At 41.3% G+C, this 25,626-nt stretch overlaps 1 protein-coding gene across 2 annotated transcripts in view; it reads right to left on the minus strand.

The window, feature by feature from the left end:
• Positions 1–25,626, minus strand: part of APPL1 (adaptor protein, phosphotyrosine interacting with PH domain and leucine zipper 1) — a 51,043-nt gene that overhangs the window by 21,118 nt on the left and 4,299 nt on the right. The window contains exons 2-8 of one of the 2 annotated variants that reach the window (XM_074957729.1): positions 23,199–23,297; positions 22,150–22,209; positions 17,413–17,484; positions 12,158–12,245; positions 10,862–10,903; positions 1,780–1,838; positions 1,152–1,298 (exon numbers count right to left, since the gene is read on the minus strand). In XM_074957729.1, the coding sequence (XP_074813830.1) occupies positions 1,152–1,298; positions 1,780–1,838; positions 10,862–10,903; positions 12,158–12,245; positions 17,413–17,484; positions 22,150–22,209; positions 23,199–23,297 (567 nt within the window). The remainder of the gene's footprint in view (positions 1–1,151; positions 1,299–1,779; positions 1,839–10,861; positions 10,904–12,157; positions 12,246–17,412; positions 17,485–22,149; positions 22,210–23,198; positions 23,298–25,626) is intronic. The other variant, XM_074957730.1, reaches the window with a different exon arrangement.

Genomic DNA, 25,626 nt, shown 5'->3' on the forward strand with positions numbered 1-25,626 from the left:
GCATTATTCAGTAGGGGTTTTTGCCATTTTCGCTTTTTGTATTTCCTCATCCTACTAATGTTGAGGTGTCCTTCTTCTATAGGTGTAACTACCATTTGTGGTTACTACTTCCATGTTTCTTGTGGTAGCACTTACTGGAACATTCTACCTCCTACTAGTGAGCAAGCTCTTCTTTGTTCCTAAAATCAAAAAAGGTAGTCGATCTATGCCAAGGGTTACGGCCTACTTAACCACACTTGTGCTAGCTTAGGCTTCAGCTAATGTCTTACAGGATACAGTAGGTTTCTTGTGCTACAGCTGAATATAATGAAAGCAGCTAAGTATAATGAAGGCAAGGCAGTGACTATAGTAAAGGCAAGCCTGTGGGCTACAATTTCTTTTTAAAAACTTAGCGACAGAGGCAGAAAGTGATTTGTCATATTCTCTCTGAACATATATGTAAAAAGAAATTTGAATTGTCAACTATTATCTTATTAAGTTAGCTACTAAACTGAGCCAGAATGATTGTGAACACCATTCCAGTGCCTCCAGCATTCCAGCAGTGATGAGACTGCAATGATTGACTCTAGGGCTAGATCTACATTGTGCCACAGTGAGAACTATGGGGGGCATCAGTTGCAGAGTGCACCCAACTGTTGCAATCCTCACTGCCTCACATGGACGCTGCTGGCTTGAACAAAAAGGTACCTAGTTTGCATGAACATAGTCCTCTTTCAAACAGGACTACGTTAACACAAATTCAGTACCTTTCAGTTCACACCAGTAGCGTTCACATGGGACAGTTAGATCACAAGACTTCAGTGAGCTCTACAATCTACACCCCCGCATAGTCTTCACTGCACTGCAGTGTAGACAAGCCCTAAGTCTTCTTCAGAACAGCTGCCAAAGGAGAGTAAAAGTACAAGCTTCCCCATATCATTCCCTCAGAATGTGCTTCAATACTGAACTGCAGAAACCCTTCTTCTGGAGATGAGAAGACCATACCATTGCTATAGTCATTCAATTCTTAGCTTCTCTGCATACTTGTCAGTGCCAAAGATTTACTCAACAGTCACCAACAATGCCGTGAGAAAGTTCCTACCAGCAATGCTGTGAAAGGTACTCTCCAACCTTATTTCAAAGCTACAACTTTCAGTGTTTGACATATTCACCTGAGCTTGCATATATCCTAGCAAGGGTTCCAGCATGGCTATTTTCTTCTTGTACTGAAGAGTATTTAATGCACAGAAATAATGCATCATGGTCTGATGCTGTTTCTTCTTGGAAGTATACACATCTTCTGTAACTTCATACTTGACCTAAAGAGAAAAAAAAAAAAGTCACAAAGTTTGTGACTCGTTGTTTTGCATATCCTTTCTGTACAGGTTTATTTACAACCAGCACTGAAACATTACTATTAAAAAAAAAATCCACCATATATCAGAAATGGCACTTTTTGCCCCATGACTCCTTTTCCAAAGATTATGGAGGAGGAATCCATGGTAACCAAACCCTGCATTTTGTTTTTCCAGCACTGAGTTCTCTCTTTAACCAAATGTACCTGAATATTGCATCCTTAGACTCACAGCATTTTAAAAATATTACATGCCACTCTTACAAAGCAAAAGCAGCTTTTGTCTGCTGTACAAAGTTGTCTCGACTATTAGAACCTGAACTATCAGACTTTAAGTAAAGTCTACTCTGTTGCATATTATTTGCTATCATTGGAGATTATGTCTATTCTATAATATTTTGGTTTACCTCCTCTAAAGAGGCTGCTTAAAAGTACGTCTCACAAACCTTTTCATTCTCTCTTCTTTTTGACAGCCGACTGTATCTGTTAATGGCAGTATCATGATCTAAAAAATAAAATATTTAATATTTTATAGTCATTTAATAAGTTAAGAAAATATATAAACATAGAAAAGATACAGTAATGGACAATATTTAAATTCAATGAAACAAAATAAAACCACTTAGATTTTTAATGGTTTCTTTCACTGACACTTGGAACACAAAGCTCTCCAAAATTAAAACCTCAAACTTTTAAAAAATGAAATCTCATGAATAAGAGGAGGTTACTCACCCTGTGCAGTAACTGACGTTCTTCGAGATGCGTGTCCGTGTGGGTGCTCCACTCCAGGTGTTGGTGCATCCCTGCGCCTTTGCTTGGAGATTTTTACAGCCATATTTGTACCAGTCACGCACGCGCAGAGCCTGCCCCCCGCTCTGAGTGTACCTTAATAGTGTGCGTGCGCGACCGGTCTCCTCCGTTCCTTATCTACAACGGAGGCTACCCCAACTCCAAAGTAGAGGGGAGGAGGGTGGGTAGTGGAGCACCCACAGAGACACTCATCTCTAAGAACGTCAGTTACTGCACAGGGTGAGTAACCTCCTCTTCGAGAGAGAGATGTCCCTGTGGGTGTTCCACTCCAGGTGACTTAAAAACAGTGTCTCAAGGACGTAGGGACTTTGGATTTGGTAGGAATGCAGTAGATAATACAGCTCTGCCTAATCGTGTATCAGAGAGAGGCCTTGAGTAAGGGCATAATGCTTAACAAATGTGTGTTCAGAAGTCCAAATGGCTGCTTTACAGATGTCAGCCAGAGGAACTTTGCGTAGAAAAGCCACGAAGGTAGACACAGATCTACTGGAGCGAGTTCTGATGCTGGCTGGAGGCGTAACTTTTTTTATTTGATAGCACAGTCGGACACAGTCAGAAATCCAGTTTGAAAGTCTCTGGATAGAAATAGGTGTCTCTTTGGGGCACTCTGCAATGGAGACAAAGAGTCTAGAAGAGTTTTTAAAGGGCTTGGTTCTATCCAAATATAAGGACAAAGCCCTGTGTACATCTAACGTATGCATTGTGGATTCAAGAGAGTTTGCATGTGGTTTAGGAAAGAAGGTTGGTAGGTGTATCGGCTCATTGATGTGGAATGACGAATGCATCTTTGGAAGAAATCTGGGGTGTAGTCGGAGGGTAACCTGGTCCTTAAAAAATAGTGTGTACGGTGGGTCCGCCATGAGAGCTGCTATTTCTCCTGCACGTCTGGCGGAGGTGATTGCCACTAAGAATCCTGTTTGCATAGAGAGGTGTAAGAGGGAGCAAGTGGCTAGGGGCTCAAATGGTTGTTTAGTTAAGCACGATAATACTAAGTGAAGGTCCCACGGAGGGGTAGGAGATTTAATGTCCGGGTATAGGGATTGGATCCCTTTGAGAAAACGCTTGGTGATTGGATGAGCAAAAACAGAGGTGGTATTGATCTTGTCATGAAAAGTTGTAATAGCAGCTAAATGGACCTTGATGGAGCTGAAAGAAAGGCCAGATTGCTTAAGGTCTAATAGGTAGTCAAGTATGGCAGAAGAGGTGCAGAAGTAGGAGGAAGCTGTTTAGCTGAGCACCACTGTGAGAATCGCTTCCACATTCGGAGATAGGTGATGCGAGTAGATTGTGTTCTGCTATGTAGGAGCACTCTTTGAACCTGCTCAGAGCATGCTAGTTCATTTTGGGAGAACCATGTAGAAACCAAGCTTTGAGGTGAAGCATGGACAGGCTGGGGGGCAAAGAAATTGGCCGTGTTACTGCGATAGGAGGTTCGAAGTGAGGGGCAATGAAATCGGTGGGCGAATTAACATTATGGTGAGGAATGGAAACCATGGTTGTCTGGGCCGTGACGGGGCAATCAGAATTACCGTGGCACGATCTGTTGGTAACTTTGTCAGAACTCTGTGGAGAACCAGTCTTGGGGGAAAAGCACACATTAAGTGTTGAGCCCCATGAGATCAGGAATGCATCTCCTAGGGAATGTTTACCCAATCCCGCTCTGGAGCAAAATTTGGGACATTTCTTGTTCTTCGCAGTCGTGAAGAGGTCCAGGGTTGGATAGCCCCAAACGCTGAATATATTGCGTATGATCGTGTTGTTTATCTCCCATTCGTGATCCCAGGGAAAACGTCTGCTTAGTTCGTCCGCAGCAGTATTCAGGGCCCTGGGAAGATAGGCAGCTGATATCCGGATGTTGTCCGTGAGGCACCTATTCCAGAGCTTCATGGCTCCTGTACAAAGTGAGTGAGATCGAGCCCCTTCCTGCCTGTTGACACAGAACATGCAAGCGATGTTGTCTGTCATTATCCGAACATGTTGGTTCTGAATAAATAGGAGGAAGTGACGGCAGGCATTGCGTATGGATCGCAGTTCTAGGACGTTTATATGTATGGAGACTTCGGTGGAAGACCACAGCCCCTGGGCTGTGTGGTGGGAAATGTGCGCTCCCCATCCCTTGAGGGATGCATCGGTAGTCATTATGAGGGATGGGGAGTCCTGGAGAAAAGGGACTCCTGAGCAGAGGTTAAAGGGAACTGTCCACCATCGGAGGGAGGCTTTGACTCTGAAGGGTATGGATAGAGGCTTGTTTAGAGCGTGTACATTCGGTCTGTAAACCGTGGCCAACCAAGCTTGGAAGCACCTCATGTATAGGCATGCATATTTTACCATGAAAGTACACAAGGCTATGTGGCCTAATAGTTGCAGGCAGTCTTGTGCAGTGACCTGGGGACTGTTGCGAAGTTTTGTAACCAGGAGTTTTATGGTGTTGAAACGATTCAGTGGGAGAGACGCTTTTCCCGTTTGGGAATCCAGGTGCGGTCCTATGAATTCCAGTTGTTGGGTAGGAGATAAGGTGGATTTGTTTTTGTTTATTTGCAGGCCAAGGGAAAGGAAGCAAGCGACAGTAAGCTGCATGGATCAAAGAGCTTCGTCGAACATTAAAGCTTTGAGGAGACAATCATTGAGGTAAGGAAATATTATAACCTTGTTTCCTGAGGGGGGCCATAACCATGGTTAGGAGTTTGGAGAAAACTAGGGGGGGCGGTATATAGGCCGAAGGGCAACACTCTGTATTGAAAATTTGTAGAACCGAGGGTAAAACCAAGAAAACATCTGTGGGCTGGGTGAATAGTCACATGAAAATAAGCGTCCTGTAGGTCGAGGGCTGAAAACCAATCGCCCTGCTCCAGGGCTGGGATTATGGTGTTGAGGGTAACCATTTTGAACTTTTGCTTTTTGATAAATTAGTTTAGCTGCCTAAGGTTGAGGATCGGTAGCCATCCCCCGTTTTTTTTTTTTCTGTTAAGAAGAAATGGGAGTAGAAACATTTCCCTCTGTGTTGTTCAGGCACGATTTCCACTGCCCCCAATTGAAGGAGATGTTGTAATTCTTGGAGGAGCAGTTGCTTGTGAGAGGGGTCCCTGAAGAGGGACGGGGAGCATGGGTGGATGGGAGGTGGGGAGAGGAAAGGGATAGAACAGCCAACTGTGACAACCTCTAAAGCCCACTTGTCGGTGGTAATATTGCTCCATTGATCGGAGAATGGGCGTAGGCGGTGACCAAAAATAGGGGCAGGCGGTGTAAGCGCTGAAGTGGGAATATTGTTTTCTATACCCTCGACCAAGGCTTCAAATTTGCTTATTGGTTGGAGGGGGTTGAGATGCTGCCGAGAAGTTGGGACGGTGGCGTTGATACCTGGATCTCTGGTGCTGCTGTTGCTTGTGAGATCTATGGAATTGCTGGGTGTATGTGGGGTAGCGTAGTAACGCTGGTAAGGCTGGTATCTATTCTGGTCATAGGTGTCAAATATAAAGGGAAGGGTAACAAATCTTCCTGTATACAGTACTATAAAATCCCTCCTGGCCAGAGGCACAAAATCCTTTTACCTGTAAAGGATTAAGAAGCTCAGGTAACCTGGCTGGCACTTGACCAAAAGGAGGCAAGATACTTTCAAATCGGGGGGCGGGGGGGAGGGGGAGGTTTTGGTCTGTCTGTTCTGTGTGCTTGCCAGACACAGATCAAGGAAGCAAGCAATCCAACTCCATTAGAATTAGTAAGTACTAGCAAGGGAATGCATTAGATTATTTTTGTTTTGGCTTGTGATTTTCTCTGTGCTGAGAGGAAGGTGTATTCCTGGTTTTCTTTCTGTAACTTTAAAGTTTGGCCCAGAGGAAAATTCTCTGTGTTTTGAATCTGATTGCCCTGTAAGATTATCTTCCATTCTAATTTTACAGAGGTGCTTCTTTTTCCTTTTTTCTTTATTATAAAGTTCTGTTTTAGAATCTGATTGGGTTTTTTTTTAGTGTCCTAAAAAAAAACAAAAAAACCCAAGGTTGGTCTGTGCTCATCTTGTTTATTCTCAAGCCTCCCCAGGAAAGGGGGTATGGGGACTTGGGAGGTATTGAGGGGAGTAGGAACTCCAAGTGGTCCTTTCCCTGAGTGTGTCTAAATCACTTGGTGGTGGCAGAGTTACCTAATCCAAGGTACAAGGGAGAATTTGTGCCTTGGGGAGTTTTTAACCTAAGCTGGTAGAAATAAGCTTAGGGGGTCTTTCATGCGGGGCCCCACATCTGTATCCTAGAGTTCAGAGTGGGACGGGAACCCTGATACAGGGGTTTGAATTCCCAGAGACCGGAGAGTTGCCCTGGAGTCCTTCACGGAGTGGAGTACGTCATTTGTGATGGAGGCGAATAGTTTGTCACCGTCGAAGGGGAGATCCTCAATGGTACTCTGGACCTCCCTGGGAAAGGAAGAGTAGGAGAGCCACGACCCGCAGTGCATCACGACTGCTGTGGCAGTGGACTGTGCCGCAGTATTGGCCACATCAAGGGCAGCTTGAAGAGTAGTGCAGGAGATGATTTGTTCCTTGGAAACTATGGCTGTAAATTGTTGTTTCTTTTCTTTTGGAATGTGATCAATAAAGTCCATGAATTTATTGTAATTTTTGTGGTCGTAGTTTGCTAGACCGGCTGTATAATTAGCAATGCAAAACTGCAACGTGGAAGAAGCGTATACCTTACGTCCAAGCAGATCTAATCGCTTACTGTCCTTGTCGGAAAGGATGGAGCGGGGAAACTGGTGTTTGTTCTTTTGATTAACTGCGTCTACTACCAGCAAGTTTGGCCCTGCGTGAATAAAAAGGAATTCTGAGCCCTTGGAAGGAATATAGTACTTTCGGTCTACTCTCTTACAGGTAGGTAGGCTTGCAGCCGGGGTTTGCCAAATGGCCGTGGCAGATTCTAAAAGGGCAGCATTGATAGGTAATGCAATTCTAAGAAGACGAGGGCAGCAGGATGTCATTTAGCTCATGCTGCTGTTCAGGAGCTTCCTCCACGTTAATTCGTAGCTCATTGGCAACTTTTTTAAACAGGTCTTGAAATTTTGAGAAGTTGTCCAAAGACGTCAGAGGAGGAGGGAGGAAGCAATGCTTCATCAGGCAGAACAACTGGTCTCACACCTGGCTGCACTGGTATAATGAGTGTGGTCCTGAGTATAAGGAGCCCAATATTGCCACTGTGGTGGGAAGGGCATGGGTGGTACCATCCAGGGGTTCACGCACCATGGGGCAGGACCCTCAGAGTAGGACGAGGCAGCTTTTCTATGACCTCTCTTGAGTGGGGTCTGTGGACAAGAGATCTGATAAGGTGAAAATTCTCTCCGCAACCCAGATTCCTCATCACTGGAAGAAAGCTGTGTGGACCTTGCCTGAGGGTCTAGAGAGAAGTAGGTGTTAAGTAGGGGTGACTGCAAGTTAGGTGACACCAGGAGTCCCCTTGTGTGTGTGAACTGCAGTGCCACAGTGCCTCTGTGAGGGGAGGGCTGAGCGAGAGGAATTTGTTGTGAGGAGGGATTCCTCTGTTCTGTCACTGCCAGCTAACTCAAAGGCTGACGGTGCCGGGAGAGCGAGAGGAGCCTGTGGCGGGTCAGGCAGGCTAGTATACATCGGCACTGCTTCCATTGTGGTGCTAAACAGTGCCGTGTGAGAGGCCAGCAACTGAAAGCCTGAAGCCTCGGCACCGGAGGTTAGTGTGACCGCCGCAGCCACAAGCGGGTTTCACGCAGCGCCGGAGGACCCCGGCGCATCAAAGGTACTCAGCTGGGGGAGCACGGAGAGGGAAGCAGTCCCCGGAGAAAGGCCTGTCCCTGCAAATACCCTTTGCAGGTAAGAGAGAATGATTTTTTTTTTTTTTTAAGTTTTGTTTCGGCTCTTTGAAGTAGGGGGGGCTGCAGTGTACAGCAGTCAGAGACCGGGTCTGAGACTGGTCCGAGAGATTTTTGCAACAGGAGCAGTTTTAGCCGCAGCTCCCTGTCTTTGTGTGCCCTGGATTTCAACTTGCTGCAGTGGGCACATTTTTGGGGGATGTGGGACTTCCGCAAACATTTAATACATTTAGAATGGCCATCTGAAAGAGGGATGGCATCATTACAGTTAGAGCAGCACTTAAAACCTGGAGAGCCATGCATGTCAGAAGTGGCTGCACTCACAGGAACAAAAAATTTTTTTTTAATATAAAGAGAAGAGAAGGGAAAGGGTACTTAACTATTACTGGTAAGCTAAACTAAGAGGGAAAATAAGTTGAACAAGGAAGAGAAGAAATTCTCTAATGAGTCTGCTGAGCTCCGGATGGGGACAGTAGAGAAAGAACTGAGGAGACCAGTCGGGCACGCGCACTATTAAAGTACATTCAGAGCGGGGAGGCAGGCTCTGTGCTTGCATGACCGGTACGAGTACTGCTGTAAAAATCTCTGAGCTAAGGCGCAGGGACGCACCAACACCTGGAGTGGAGCACTCACAGGGACATCTCTTGAAGAAGAATTTTTGTTCTCTTGACTATCATTCTACTACTCTAGCTACCTAAACTGGAGACAAATTCTAAACAGCTATGCAAGTATCTTCACAAAAATTAGAAACAGGAACTGTCAGGAAAACTTTCCCTAAATTCCTATTATTCTTCAAAGTGGTCAAGTGACAGTTTCTGAAATGGAGAAGCACTTTTATTAATAAAATCATTTGCATATTCTATTCTGTAAAGAAAATAGATTCCATCTAAAGCTTGTCCCCTTTATTAGCATATACGAAAAGGGTTAACATTAAAGAAATTGGTTAGTCTCTAAGGTGCCACAAGTACTCCTTTTCTTTTTGCAAATACAGACTAACACGGCTGTTACTCTGAAACCTGACTAAATAGTGCATTCTCCCCTCTCCAACAAACATCAACTACATTTTTAAACCAACATTACCACACCCAACCCAGAAAAAATAAATATGAAATAGCAATTTTAGGGAACTAAACTTCCATTAATTAAGCAAATCCCTATTTCATAGAGCACAGAAATTCATAAACCAACTAAGACCTAAACAACAATACGCTGTGTCATAAATATAAAGGGAAGGGTAAACCACTTTAAAATCCCTCCTGGCCAGAGGAAATCTCCTCTCACCTGTAAAGGGTTAAGAAGCTAAAGGTAACCTCGCTGGCACCTGACCAAAATGACCAATGAGGAGACAAGATACTTTCAAAAGCTGGGAGGAGGGAGAGAAACAAAGGGTATGTGGGTCTGTCTATATTTTGTCTTTGCCGGAGATAGACCAGGAATGAAGCCTTAGAACTTTTAGTAAGTAATCTAGCTAGGTATGTGTTAGATTATGATTTCTTTAAATGGCTGAGAAAAGAATTGTGCTGAATAGAATAACTATTTCTGTCTGTGTATCTTTTTTTGTAACTTAAGGTTTTTACCTAGAGGGGTTCTCTATGTTTTGAATCTAATTATCCTGTAAGGTATCTACCATCCTGACTTTACAGGGGGGATTTTTTTTTTTTTATTTCTATTTACTTCTATTTCTATTAAAAGTCTTTTTGTAAGAAAACTGAATGCTTTTTCATTGTTCTCAGATCCAAGGGTTTGGGTCTGTAGTCACCTAGGCAAATTGGTGAGGCTTTTTACCAAACCTTGTCCAGGAAGTGGGGTGCAAGGTTTTTGGGAAGTATTTTGGGGGGAAAGACGTGTCCAAACAGCTCTTCCCCAGTAACCAGTATTTGTTTGGTGGTGGTAGCGGCCAATCCAAGGACAAAAGGGTGGAATATTTTGTACCTTGGGGAAGTTTTGACCTAAGCTGGTAAAGATAAGCTGAGGAGGTTTTTCATGCAGGTCCCCACATCTGTACCCTAGAGTTCAGAGTGGGGGAGGGACCTTGACACGCTGTCATTCTAATTTTACTATATTTAGTGTTTTGTTTCCATCAGTTAGTAGTAACTGCATTAATTTTCAGTTATGTTTTCATTAAGGTATTGTAAGTAAGTTGCCACAGGCTGACTGGCCCTTTAAAGGGAGTCAGGCCCAGCTTTGCCTGTGACAGAACACCTACTCTCCCAACTGATCCTGATCATCTAGGAATCAGATAGCCCTGCTCAATTATTAGACCTAGCAAGGAAGGGGTCATTGAATGACTACAAAGGGCAAGAGAGTTCAGTTGGAGTAGAAAGTTGTAGAAGGGCAGTTGGCTCTTCTGGTAAGCCCTGGAGAAGGGTAATCCCCAGGTTAATAGGTTGAAGAAGGATTGAGGGTTACAGGAGGGAAGCTGCTCCTGTGCCTGGCCCTGGAAAATAGGAGACTCCCAGAGGAAAAAAAAGCCCTGAAAGTCAGTGCTTTGTAGGAGAGCAGAAAAGAAATGAGACCTGGGCCCAGGAGAAGCAGAAGATTCTTTTGTTTATGTAGCATTCAGAACTATTGTCTAAGTTTGTTACTAATACCTTGCCATGTGGTGCTAAGAGAGATTACTATCTGTGAGTTTCCTGGGAAGTGGGTGGTGGAGGGGACTGAGGCAGGGTGAGCAGTATCAGGGCAGGGCTATGGAGGCTCACCTTGCCACCAAACAAACTAATTTTATGACTCCAGTTTTCCGTAAACCTTTGAGACTCAAGACTGGGATTTTCAAAGAAAGCTAGAAAAGTTATGTTCATTGAAAATCCCTTTTAAATCCCCACCCTACCTCCTGATGTTATATTCTGTCATACAAACATTCACAGGAAAATTAAACTTTTAAGGTGTACTTACCATTGCTGGCAATTTGGAAAACTTCTTTTAAAGTCAGTATCTCTGCAAAGAATATTATATTTGAATAAGAGACCAATATCAGAAGAAAATATAACATTATTATAATGTGAATATTTGATAGTTTTAGTTTTCTTTTTAAAAGATTGAAGAAAAGTGGCCTCTACCTCTGGGTCCATGAGAACTTCAAGCACTTCCACAGCTAGGTAACTGACGTAAACGGGAAGTGTTTGTAGAATATATAAAGGAGGAGCATGGTCTCATTAGATGTTAAATACAATCTCAGTTGCAAGTTTTGCACTTTTGTAATGAGCAAATTTTCAGCTGCGAGTATGGCATCAGGAACCATTTTCAATAACCACTACATAGTTAATAGCCACCCTTGAGGACTATGAAAAGTAATTTTAGACTTGACTGGAAAAATACCATTGCTTCCTTGTTCTGAAAAATAACATTGTCTACTTTGTTCCATAATCACTTCTGCAACCTGGCATCGCACCTACAGAAAAGGAAAATAATCTTTTCTGAAATCCACAAAGAGTTATCTGGATTATGATAGAGCCATTGTTTTTCCTTCAGTGTAGTGTCCACATTATTAGTATGGAATGTCTTACGTTAGGAATTTTAATTAGTTTTTTTTTAAAAAACGTCATCGTATTTTACATACTTGAAACCAGTATTCAATAGTCTAGTAAATTTAGTATGCAAATAAAGTCTACCATAATTACCCACTTCACATTATTAAAGAAGTGCATCTTATTTTGTTTAATATAAAATAAAGTGCTCACAAACTGTAAGCATTTGCTAAAGCCAACTATTTCACCAGCAGTGTCAGGCAAACCACCTTACAAATCCAGACCTATTATACTGTTGATCTACCCCGAATAGAGACTGCCAGTCATTACAAGTTTATATGGTGGCATTGGATGTGGACAAACATCCTTGAGAAATAGGCTACAACCTACAAATTAATTTATATCTTTTAACTGAAACCTGATTTTTACTGGGATCACCTATGTGAAAGGCTATTGCAAAAATTAGATCTTGAACAGAACTGTTTATTTGCAGAAAGAAATTACCATGTTTGTTGACATGACATAGGATTAATTCCTTTAAACATGGACAACGTTTTTTAAAATATCTGTTTAGTAGTTCTAATGTCAATGATTTACATTAAAAATATACAAGTTTGAGACAGCTGGAGTATATTCCAGTGTAAATTAAGTGATGTAGCCTGTAATTAGGTAGAGCAAGAGCTATGGATAAAAACTACTATATGAATCAGTTTGACTACTCTACCTTTCAGATCCCTTTCTTTAAATTGAGTAATGGGAAACATCATGGCATCAGCTAGTTGAGTTGAAAGAACTGCATGACAAGAACTGAGCTGTAAGGGGAAAAAAACAAAAGAGCAAATAGTCAGCTAAGTAAGTAGTTTTTGGAAAATATTACTAACTGCAGTTCCGCTTGGCTTCAATAGCCTCCATGAACAAAGTTGCTTTGGTATAAATTTCACTTACAGATGACAAGCAAGTCGTTAAAATATCTTTCCCGAGCTTCAGCCATGTTTGCAAACTACTTCAAGCTAAAAAGGACATTCAATACAGAGTTTTAATTTTAAATGTATGTGTTAAAAAGTAACTGAGTCCCCCTCAGCCTTGCAGCTAACAGCATGAAGTACATGTTGCAGTAACGGAAAGATTTTTTTATTCAACTTTTGTAGGTCACCTTTAGGAGAACTTAAGTTTACACACTGTAGATAGATATTAAAAAAATATAGTCTTTGTATCTATGTGGAGGAATGCCAAAGCACACTGAGATCCTGCAGATGTGTGTTATAATAAAATAGGTCAGTATGGAAAAGACTTAATTATGTATGGAAACTGAATAAGCATATAGCTTTTTAGCTGATAATTATACCTTTCTTGAAAACTTGTCCTCTCTTGGTTTTCAATAGAGCTGATTAAAAAAAAAAACAAAAAACACACAATTTCTGTTCCGGGGAAATTTAGAAATGTCTAGTTTTTGTTTAGGAATAGAACTAAGCAAACAAACAAAATTGACATTGGAAGCTCCAACCCTGAGGCTCCTGGTTCAGCCATGGCTCGCAGGACCTGTGAGCTCCCGGTCAGCAGCGGACTGATAGGGAGCCGGAAGCTTAGATGCCCTGGCAGCCAGAGCTGTAGCTGACCTGAGGGCTTCGGAAACGGGTGCTTCCATCTCTATAGCAGAAAGCCTAGAAACCCTGGGACTAGCTGCATGTCAAGGCTGCCCAGAGCCATGGACTCTGGAGTCTCCAGCCCCAGGGCAGCTTGCCTATTTGGGCTGCCCCAGACCCTGGAAGCCCAGATTCCCCAGCGGCCTTTCAGGCAAACTGTGAGGCAGTTAAGCTTGGTTTTATCAGAACCTTGCCTGTTGTTCATTGGAGGACTGAACCACACGTTTCTGCAAAACATTTTGGGTCCGATGAATCTGCATTTTCCAACAAAACCATGTGAGATGCTGTATGGAATCTAGATGACCATTTATAATATTATCGATACCAATATTACAAAATTGCAATGAATCTTACACAAGATATGCCATGTAAGGTAACAGTGGAAAAGTTATGATTTGCTAAATAGGATAAGCTTGTTTATATGTATGTATCATCTTTGAGTTATGAACGTGTGGTATACTTGGTATCTCAAACTTGTGCTGTGTATCTGGGTGATACCCAGACAGATTGGCATCAGCATTATCCAGCCTGCTCTATGGCCTATCAAAGGCAATCAGCTGTACAATGAACCCATTGAGAGAAGCCAGGGACTAAGCCTATGAGTCAGCAGGACCTGAAGGGACATGCCTGTGGACAGAGGACTCCAAGAGCTTTTCCCAATGTTGCCAACTTAGGACTTTGTCACCAAATTCAGTGAGTTTTTGGTTTTCCTAGTGAGAAAATAAGTGTCAAAGTGACCAGTGACAAATCTAGTGACTTTCACTGCCAATAACAGTGACATTCAGAGAAAGAAGGTACCAATATCTATAGTCACAAAATCATTCACAAGCAGCTCAATAACGTTAATAGAATCCATTCCATGCTCTTCTTACTACATTCTATTGCATACCAAGTCAATGTAGTTACATCTCAATTGACCATGTCCTCAGAAGGAATCACATTCCACTGTTTCTTGGGCTGAGATCACTATAATCTGCAGGCGAGGAAATGAAGTTTGTGGCAGCTAATTAAATACTTTGCTAAAGCCAGGTGCATTTTGGAGAGAGCAGCACATTAACCAGGGCTTGTTTTTACCCAGATGTGTTCTTTCTCACCGCTCCACAGTAGGTAGCACACCCTGTGATGTAGGGAAAGATGGCTAATGAAGTGGGCAGGGCGGGGGAAGGCAGTTGAGCCAGTGAGGAGAGCCGGGAAGGTGAGGTGAGATGAGACAGGGCCACGTGCCCCAATGGGGTGGGGGTGCACTGTGCCTCCCTGAATGAAGCCCTTACTACAGGATCAAAGGTAGAGCTGGCTTGATTTCAGTTCCCCTTTACTCCTTGCCCTGGCTTGGCCTCGGGTTAGCTGCCCAGCTGTTTTCAGAAATGAAACCTGGAAGCAGGGGGAAGGGGTCCGGCTAGCAGATTTTTGTTTTTAAATCTATTCTCTTGGCTCCCTGTGCCAAGCTCAGGTCAGGTGAATGTCCTCTTCTCTCTGGTTCTGGACTTTCCCTTTCACTAACCTGTCAGCTCAAATCCAGGATGGCAAGAAAGGGAAGCTCAGCTGAAATTAACCAACCCCAGCCAACCTGGGCTGCAGTGTACAGAGTGCACTTCCCAGTGAGCAGACGGCTACAGTTTCCTTCCTAATGAGCAGAGGCACCCTCCTGATGATGACCATGTATTTTTGTAGTTGCTTCTGCTGTGCAACAGAATATAGTACAAAGAGCATGGAATGGATTTTATTAACACTATTGAGCTACTTGTGAATGATTTTGTGACTACACTTGCGCGTGTATATATATATGAAATTCTCTGTTGAATTCTCTGGAAATTTTGTTCAGTGACATTTTTAACTCCTTTTGAGTACTTAAACAGCTACAGCTACTGACTTTTCAGGGTTTGTCTGGTGACTTCCTGCTATGTGGAGTTGGCAACACTGGTTTTCCATGCCCATGTGCTGTGAGCTTGTGTTTGGGGCAAAGGATGTACAAGCCACATGGCAAAGGAGATAAAAAGGCAACTGCATCATCTCCATTTTATCTTCAACCCTGCTTCTCACCTCTGGAGTAACTTCTCTACAAACTGAAGCTTTGAACAAAGGACTGATAAACCCATCCAAGTTTTGGATGTGTTGCAGAGGGATTTTACAAGCAAGCAAACTCACCAATGCTGCTAAGGACCTGATATATGGACTCTGAAGTCATGTGTGTGTATCTGATTGCTTTGATCATTTAACAACTCTCTTCTCATTCTTTTCTTTTCTAATAAACCTTTGGTTTTAGATGCTAAAGGATTGGCTGGCAGCATGGTATTTTGGGTAAGATCCAAACTAGTATTGATCTGGTAGTGCGGCTGGCCCTTTGGGGATCAGAAGAACATCTTGTAGAGTAAACAGAGATTTAAGTAACCTCTCACTTTACTGGATCTATTTGCTGATTCAGAGCCAGAGAGTGGAATGCAATAAAGGGGGTTATGTGATTTCTTTTCTTTCAGCTTCTTGATAACGAGTGCGGTGGATCAAGAGCAGAGTTTGTGACTGGTTGATGAATCTAACTACAGTGTTAATGACCAGTTTTGGGGAAATCATCTCTCTTTTTTGCAGCCTTCCCTGTCGTTGGCATTTCCAGTGTGGGATTCCCTAGGCACCTTGGGTTACACCCTGATTCATCAGAAAAATTCCTATCCAGCTGAAGTTTTCAGGACTCCATCCTCTCATGGTTCTCCCTGATTTCTTCAGCATGTACTTATCTCATCAACAACTTTCTGTGGGAGTTCTACAGAGCTCTGTTCTTGGCCCATTCTTCTTCTCCCTTTATATATTTTCAGTCTCTCGGTTATCTGATAGCAACTGAATCTTTATCTAAATCTAATCTTTATCTATCTTTATGCTAATGACTCCCAGATCTACCTCTCAAATTTTGATCTGTCTTCCGTCATCCAATCCCACATCACAACCTCTCTGTCTCTTCATCAATGTAAACTTAATGTGGCTAAAAGAGAATTCCTTACTTATCCCTCCCAAGTCCTTCCCATCCCCCCCATTTTCTGTCAGTGTTGATGACACCACCATCTTCTCTACAGCCCTGGCCTATAATCTTTGGGGTGGGTAACCTTTGACTCCTCCCTTTTTTGGCCCTAACACCCAGGCCATGTCCAAATTCCATGGCTGCTTCTTCAATAACATTTTCTCTTTGTCCACATAGCTAAAATTCTCATCAGCATCTCATCATCTCCAACATTTAATGCTGTAACCTATATCACCCTTCTCTAGTCCAATAAAGGCATGTCCCTGTGATTCTCACCATATCGTCCCTCTTTGAATCCCTCCACTGTCTGCCATTTATACTGCATCCAAGTGAAGCTTCTTGTTCACACCTTTAATACCTCACAATTATGACCTTACCTACTTTCTGCTCTTCTACCTTATCAAGCCACTTTTCCATCATGACAACTATGCCAACCTTGATTGTCACTTAACCCCTCAAGCACCATTACAGTTGCTGCCATGCTACTCTTCATGGAGCATGGAGCATCTTCGCCAAATGAATGTGTAAAGTCTCAACTGCCTTGTCCTCCTTCAAATCCCTCCTCAAGATCCATTGTTGTTGTGATGCCCACATAAAATAGCAAAATGATCATGGCTGGATAGAGAGCCAATAAGAGTTCCTGATAAAAGCTTTTTAAATATAGAGAAGTAAGTTATGGAGCTATCAGTTCACAAACCTCATATTAAGTGTGTAAAATTACTCTTACCCTTTTCTTCCCTATCCCTTCCAATTTCCTTCCTATTATGTTTTTACATTCACTTGCTTCATCATGTCTTAAATTCGTCTGCACTGGTTTGACCAAGAATGGCATCTTCAAATGTCTAGTACAATGGGTCCCCTATTTTAACTGCAGTTTTGGGGCGCTACCTCAACATTAATTATAAATGATAGTGTATATTTGAAATTTCCCTTGATTTAAAAAGTTTATTCACTTTGGTGTGAACAGATGTTGAAGAAAGGGGAATCAATTTATGTCTACAATTAATACTTATACTATAAATCCGCTACCTTCTAGTTCTGTAGTGTAACAATTTTTATGGCAGATGCCTACATAAAGTTACAGGACATAAAAAGTACATTGTTTAGAAACAATGTAATCTTACTTCACTGAATTGATGCTCTATCTTCAGGCCACACAATTTATACTGTGTCAAGGGCAAGTAATTCAAGTGTTACCATCATGAATAAATAAAAGCAAGCTATTTCTGAATGCTCATTCTAAAAAAAAGCCAAGAATGATAGTCAGTTGAGAAGTCTATAGATGACTAAGAAAAGGTTAAAGGTAAGCCAAACACATTCAACACTTGCCTCATCTATCACTTTTGCAAACTGTTGTAGGGTAGAGCTCATAACTTCATCATCGCCCCCTAATGGAAAACGCTATAAAAATAAAAAAGAAAATGTTGACACATCCTTGTGGATGACAGAAGAAAGCTGTAACCTAACAACATACTGGTGGTTTAATTATTTTGAAAGGAAAAATATAGGAACTTAAAATACCCATGTTTAGAGTCAGTAACTGTAATTACTTCGTAGGACATTTTGCAGAGTAGCTTATTTCTTTCATGTTAACAAAGAATATTTATGACAACTACATAAATAGTTACCTCTTTTAAAAATCTCTGTCAGATTAGTTCTAGTATTGGGAAAGATTCAAGCTTGACTTCTCTGGATAATGACATTATTATTCCAGTTTTGTCAACTCTCTCAATTTTAGATTTGGTGTTTTCCTTAAACCCCCAGACCTCTCAATCATGTGATTAAAAAAAAATGTCTTAAGTAGAGCAAAACTTCTAGCCTTCATGATTATGGAGAGAAGCTTGAAAGTAGGATCCTGAAGGTTCAAAATCCAGAATGCAAATAAAAAATCCCAAATTTATTGCTGAAAATGTCATACTTTAAACTAATCATGTTTTTTTGGTAGGGTGATTCCCTCCCTCCCTCACCATTTTTGAATATATGAGGTTGGCAATACTATTTTCCACACTTTATTATCTTTGATTAGAAAATGCATGTGAATCCTCAAGTTTTAACATGTTAATTTTGTTTTAGGTTGTTTTGTGGTGCATTTTAAGCATTTCTCTTCTTCACAGTGGTGTCACCAATTTTCTAAACTATCAGAAAGTCTAAGAACAAACAACCTAGCCTTCCATCGTAATAGAAAAGTAAACCAAAAAATAAAATACAGAGCTCAATTCTATTGAATTCTGATACTTAATTCTTAGCAATTATATATACACACTTAATGAGTTTTGCCTCAGTAAAGACTGCAAGACTGAGAGATTTATACCTTATATCCATTGAAAGACCATCAAAGCTGTAATTAAAACCTAATTGAAATGAGGAAATTCACATACCGGCAGGATCTAGCAAGTCAGAATATCATTCCCATGCCATCTCTAAAATGTATCTCATTATATTCAATATTGAAAGTCATTATGTCCTTGTGTCAACACTTTATTATTTTCAGGTTTTATTGAGGAAAAGCAACTTTGAAGATAGCAGGCTTTTTGATAGAGATTTTGTTTTAGTTATATTTAATGCAAAGCACTGAGCAGATATGCTACAATTATTAAAATGGGAAAATTCAGTACACATTTTAGATACTTATCTGATAAGCATGTAATTAAACAATGTTAATTACAAATTATGCCAGACAGCTTATTATTGAGCATATCAAAATTTGCAGGCATGGAATTTATATTTACTGTAATTATCATGACAAAATTCATAGAAGCATGAGTTGCTTGGTTATACTATGTTTCAGGATACCATTCTGTCCTGGAGGTCACATGTTCTGTGACATCCCGGGATCTCTGACTTCTTCTGGGGCAGGGCGGCCTGCTGGAACAGCAGCCAGGGTTGGGTCAGCCCTCCGTGGGGCTGCAGCGGCTGGGCTCAGCACCTGCTGCAGGAGCAGCAGCAGGGCTGGAGCAGCTGCAAGCCCTGGGAGTGCTCTGTTTGTTGTCCCTCCCATGTCAGGGTATTTTTTAGTAAAAGTCAGAGACAGGTTGGAGGCTTCCAGGAATTTTTGTTTATTGCCCACAACCTATCCTTGACTTTTACTAAAAATATCTGTGACAGAATCTTAACCTTAGCTATGTTGCAATAAAAACTACTGTGGTACAGAGCTACTGTTTCCTTATAACAAGAAACTGCAAAATTAACTGATCCTAATTTTAAGTATACAGTGTAGTTGTAGCTATGCTGGTCCCAGGATATTAGGGAGACAAGGTCGGTGAGGTAATATCTTGTATCGGACCAACTTCTGTTGGTGAGAGAGAGAAGCTTTCGAGCCACACAGAGCTCTTTTTCACATCTGGGAAGGGAATGCCCAGGATCACTGCAAAATGTTCCACCTTGCATTTTGCTGTGATGTTGGGCGTTCCCATCCCAGACCTGAAGAAGAGCATTGTGTGGCTCGGAAGTCTGTCTCTCTCGCCACCAGAAGTTGGTCCAATACAAGATATTACCTCATCCACCTTGTCTCCCTAATTTTAAGGACTGCCTTGAGAGTTTTGATTTTCTAACAAAGCCATTGGTGATAAAGCAAAATAACCAAAATTCACTACATTTCTAATTAGTGATTTTTTATAATTCCAAATTTGTTGGCTTTTAAATAGTAATATTGAAAAAAATTCCACACAGACATTACAGCTACTTTAAAAATAAATTAAAATAGGACTTAAAGATAATTTCTTGCTGCAATTTTAATTAAACAAGGACATTGTTAGTAGCATTCACATTTATGGACTTTAAAATGTGGATTTGAAATGTAAAATTCCACATTTAGTCTCTTTTAATAAGAAAAACAAACTAATTTAAATTAACATTGCAAACAAAAAACCTCTACAAATGTCACATTTTCAAAAGATTAATCTGTATAATCAACAAATAGTAATACTGTCATGACTTATACTACTATTACAGAGGAATAGTGGGAGACCATAAGGACGGTCTTACGATATCAAAGGTCCCTCTGGCCCAGTATCCTGTCTTCTGACAGCAACCAATGCCAGGCGCCCCAGAGAGAATGAACAGAACAGGCAGTCACCAAGTTAACCATCCACTACCACCAAGAACCCAGACCCTGGCAATCAGAGGCTAGGGACACCATCCCTGCCCATCTTGGCTAATAGCCATTGATGGACCTATCCTTCATGAATTCATCTAGTTCTTTTTTGAACCCTGTTATAGTCTTGGCCTTCACAATATCCTCTGGCAAAGAGTTCCACAGGTTGACTGTGCATTGTGTGAAGAAATACTTTTTTGTTTGTTTTAAACCTGCTGCCTATTAATTTCATTTGGCGACCCCTAGTTATTGTATTATGAAAAGGAATAAATAATACTTTCTTCACACCCGTCATTTTATAGACCTCAATCATATTCCCCTTAGTCGTCTCTTTTCCAAGCTGAAAAGTCCCAGTCTTATTAATCTCTCCTCATATGGAAGCTGTCCCATACCCTAATCATTTTCTGTATCTTTTCCAATTCCAATATATATTTTTTTGAGATGGGGTAACCACATCTGCATACTGTATTCAAGATATGGGCATACCATGGATTTATATAGAGGCAATACGATATTTTCTGTCTTATTATCTATCCCTTTCTTAATGATTCTGGAATACCTAGGGACTTGATTAAACATTATAACTGACTTGACAAGAACAAGTTGTGAAAGTTATGATGTTGGCTCCATCTAGGGGAAGGTCTGAAACTAAAATTCCCAGCTTCACACCAGTAAATTATGCAACAACTTGGAATCTCAAACAGGGGAGAGGAAAAAATGGAGGAAAAAGAATAAAGTTCATATAAATGATCTTCCCACTGCTGCATTCCACAGAAGATGGAAGGAGAGAGTGTAAGGGCTGACTACTTCTGATTTACAGTACTATGACAGGGTGTAGAAACCCCTCATTGGACGGGAAAGGGTTAAGGAGCAACTCTGGGCTAAGGAAGCCCCGCCTCTCCACCCCCGTGGAGCGTGCTTGGTTTGGAGGCGGGGTTTAAAAGGCAGCCAGAGGCTGGTGGGCCAGAGGGAAGGGTGTGCCCTGAGAGCTCCAGGGAAAGACATGAGCTGTGCCAAAATGAAGCCTGGGAACTGGGGAACCACAGCACTTGGAGACTGTGACCAGGGCTAGAAGCCCAGAAGGTGGTGCTCTGCAAGAACAGATGGTGGCTGGATAGGATGCACAGGAAGATAGTTTCCTTGGGTCACTTCCTGACTTGATACTGATGCAAGGCACCATGAGGTAAGCAAAGCCAAACCAGCCTGCCAAGGTCCTGGGTTGGAAGCTGGTAGAGTACGAAGGCCTAGGCTCCAGTAGCCTGCCCCACCCCATGAGCTGCAGCCCCAAGGTAGGGTGGCTGCCCACAGAGACCATTCAAAAATAACAAGTTTCCTCACATTTCCCTTTCTGGCACTACTGTGCAAGTGAAATATAACTCTTCTTTCAGTGGGGAAGCAAATTATGGGCTTCATGATTTATAAAATCTGCTAATTTGGGGGTGGGGATTTCTCCTCCCAATCACTGGGAATTTTTGTGGCTTGGGTACAGGCTCCATTCCTCCTCGCTTGTTGGGTTGCTGGGGCATGGTACATCTTCAGGCTACACAATCTCTTCTTATGACTACTAGAATTAAAGCTGCCATCTAGCAAGGCTCACTGCTTTTGGGCTACAGTCCCTTTAAAATGTCTCTAGATGATTGATGGTCAGCCAAAGAAGTTCCCTTTCCTAATATTATTCATGGTTGTGGACCTGAGCTGAGCCTAAAGATGCTTCCCTGTGAAAAAAATCACAGCAAGTCTAGTTTAGCATTCTGCAGGTTCTATGGATTGGGTATCTTCAACACAGAATAGAGAGCAACCCCTGTAGCTGGTGAATTTCTTGTGATCCAGCAGCTGCAATGGTTCATTTTGTCTGGATCAGACCTGTGGAGTTTTGCACTTTGCTGTGTGGGAAGAAAAAGAATTCCACCTTTTTTAATGTACAAAAGCATGTATTCTGAACTATTTCGAAGGGAAACTGATTTATACTGTACCTGCTTCTCATACTCCTTTAGAAGTTTTGAAGTAAGATGAGTTGCTGCACTTAATTCATTCTGTTTTGTTTTTTAAAAAAAAAGGGAAACAGTTTAATCCTATTTTCTTTCCAACGAATATATACTGTGAGCATCACATTTATGAAGAGGAAACATAGAAATACGGAACAAAAGGTTAAAATGGGAATCATCTCGAAACACACAGCCAGATTTTTCAGAGGAGCTGAGACCCACAACTCCCACTGAAATTAATTAATTGGAGTGGCAGATGCAGAGTATTTCTCAAAGTCAAAGCAACAATACATATCATGCACACTATAGAGTTATCAGACCCATGAAAATTGGGACTTGCATTCAACTTCGCAATTGTCTTGCAATTTGCAGACAAAACAATATTTAGTTCACATCAGCCACCTTAGTTACTGAGTATTAACTACATGTGGGGATGAAAACTGTTAGAACAAACCATTCCATTAACTGGTTACAAACTTCTTAAAATAACTGTGTAGACAGGGACTCAGGAAAGCGCTGCATAAGCAGTTTCATACATCTGAACAGCAGACAGTGCAGAAATAAACAGCAAAAAAAGGAAGGTAACACAATGAAGCAACATGCAGATAACAAACAGGTAGGTCATGAAAAGAACCACACACACACACACAAACACACCACCACCATATTCAAGTGAAGATGGAAACAAAATAAGGCAAAATACAAGCTACAGGAACTAATGTTAACAAGATTAAGTGACAACAAGAAACTGTCCAAATGTATTTATAAACTAATATTACAGCCACAATGGCAATTGTTCAGAAAAAATTAATCATTTAGACATCTAAAGGTGTGTTAAGTACAAAGAGAACACAACTCTTCCAACTGACAAATCTTGTTTCAAAACCAGCAGACCTTGGCAAACATGGCATTTTCCAGTTTTATCTCTAATTTTTAACCTATAGTTTAAAAAAATACGGTTTACCCATGTTCAAATAAGTAGTTAAAATGTTTTTATAAGCTTTCTAAATGCATAGAGGAACAGCTATAATTTTAACCTGTGCATCGTAAATTCGGCGCATGGCTTGATACAACTGGTTAATGTAACTGGAAATTGCTGCAGCATCTTCTTCAAATACACCCAGCAAAGAACGTGTCTGTCAAAAATAGAACACACAATGAATTTGTATTACTCTTTTAAAAATCAACTTAGCAAAGAATGTCATGGTATTTCAAAGACATTAAATGTGATTTAATGAATTAGACAGTAAAACAGATTTCCTTTTCCAAGTGAGAGCAGAAAGACTTCAAAACTAGTAAAAATAGGGTTTAAGAAAACATGTTTCTTAGTCATAATTTAGATGCTCATTTTTCTAAAGTTTACAAAAGTTTCAAATTACTTTAAGTGTCTTTATATGTTTCTCACTTGATAGAAGTAGATATGTCAGAGTGAGCAGTCCCTTTTAAGGGAACTGGGCTCAGTCTCGTATGTGCCTGGTTAGCCCATCTCCCAGATGACAGGACTGAGACACTAGAGTCAGATGACAGTTATGTGAGGTGCAGGGCCACAGAATATAATAAGCCTGAACTCTATCAGGAAGAATTTGGGGGCAGGCTCTCCCAAATCTAGGTCCAAGAGAGAAAGACCTACAGAAACCTGGGTAAGAGAGAGACAATAGGTTGGGCACTCCACAGCACGCCCAAGATGTGGGATAGGCCTGAGGACAGGCCAATGGAAAAAAAAAACTAAAGGGAGAGAAGTAGACTTTAGGTAGAAAGTGGTCTAGGGAAGTGAAACAAGCATTCTATGAAGTGACAATGGATTGGAGCTGTGGTCAGTCACTGCTTACTAAGGGATCCCTAGACCAAAACCCCAAGTAGAGAGAGAACCTGAGCGTACCACCTGGAGCAAATGGTGCATACGTGCCCTAAGCTTTTCAGTAGCATTATCACCAGAATGGACAGCCTGACTATCTTGCCAGAAAGGGAGAAGGTCTATTGCACCTGAGGATCTGGTGAGAGGCAGCAAGAAGGCATGGCGAGCCTGGACTGGGGTAGTAAAGAAAAGCTGTTTTTGTTGATCCCTGAGACGGGAAGGACTCGCAGGTGTGGCTGGAAAGCTAAACTCTAATAGACACCAAATCACTGGGTTGCCAAAAGGAAAACTGTGAAAGGCCATGTCTCCACATCTGGGAAGGTATGCCATATTAAAATCCCATTATGCCCATGTATATTAAGCTTTCCTACATCTTTTTCTAAAATAATTTTAAAATAAATACATTCCACAGGCACCAAAAGCATGTTATCATAATCAAAACAAACAGGCCTATCATAAACAGCTGAAAATAACACCTACAGCAAATGCTTAAATTACAAGAGAATGAGATAGCTGATAACTTGTTTGCACTGGAGTGGCAATGAATTTCCTCCAGCAAAAGGCAGATAGTGGTATGTCCACTAGCTTCAGGCCTATTTATTCCAAAAGGCCAAAATCCCACATGGGGGAAGAGCAGAGAATTGAGTTTGACTCCATTTGGGGCTGTATCAGACCTTCTTCATGGACATAAGATGACTTTACAATAAGGTGCTTTCAAATGCCTAAATGCAATACACAAGCAATGCCTTCCACATTCTAGCCACCCCTTGATTTTTACCAGCAGTGACTACACAAGGTTACTATAGTTGGGGGAAAGTCTTCAGCTAAAATCCAACTGAACCGCCGAATTTACTTAATTACTGATGAAAGTTTAAATTCTGGAGTATAATTCTGTTGCATCTTAAAGGGCAACTGCACAGCTGAATAATCTCTATACACCAGAACACGTTCTGGAACATCTCCTTAGCAGACAGGAAACGTTTGTGAAGCTCACTTAAATTGAGAGCTAAGAAACAAGCCTCAGCAACAATGGTTTCTTGCAAAGCAGAATTTTTTTCTGTGTTTCTCCTTATCAGACTTTTGCTAACAAGGCAATTCAGTGACACTTGAGAAGATCAGTAAAATACCCTATTTACACAAACATTCTTGAACCTAGCAGTGAACTACTTACAGTTCTATTACATACTCCATTTCTAGAGTGTAGGTTTTTGGCTTAACTACTTTAATATAATCTAGCTCACAATACAGAAGCGTGTACTCTCTCATTCTACAGCGGAAGAAATTATCCTAAAATGTATTATGGAGATGTGCAAAGCAACTACAGTATGTATGTTTGTTTATAGAAATGCTATTGTCAGATACTCAAATCCTTTAATAAGAACATACCCCAAATGACTAAGAAATAAGGAAATAGCTTCCACATCATTCTTTTATTTAACCTGAAACATCCACTTGGCTGTCTGCATAGTAGAACTACAAGCCTGATTAGAAGATCATTCATAGTGTGTAACTTTTTTCATAATTTATCCTGTTTCTAACTTCTTGAATAAGCAGAGGATGTGTAAAATCCGAAGTTATCAAGTTAACCTGCTGTACCCCGACAGCCTTAT

Source organism: Natator depressus, chromosome 7 (assembly GCF_965152275.1).
Source record: "Natator depressus isolate rNatDep1 chromosome 7, rNatDep2.hap1, whole genome shotgun sequence".
NCBI lineage: Eukaryota > Metazoa > Chordata > Testudines > Cheloniidae > Natator > Natator depressus.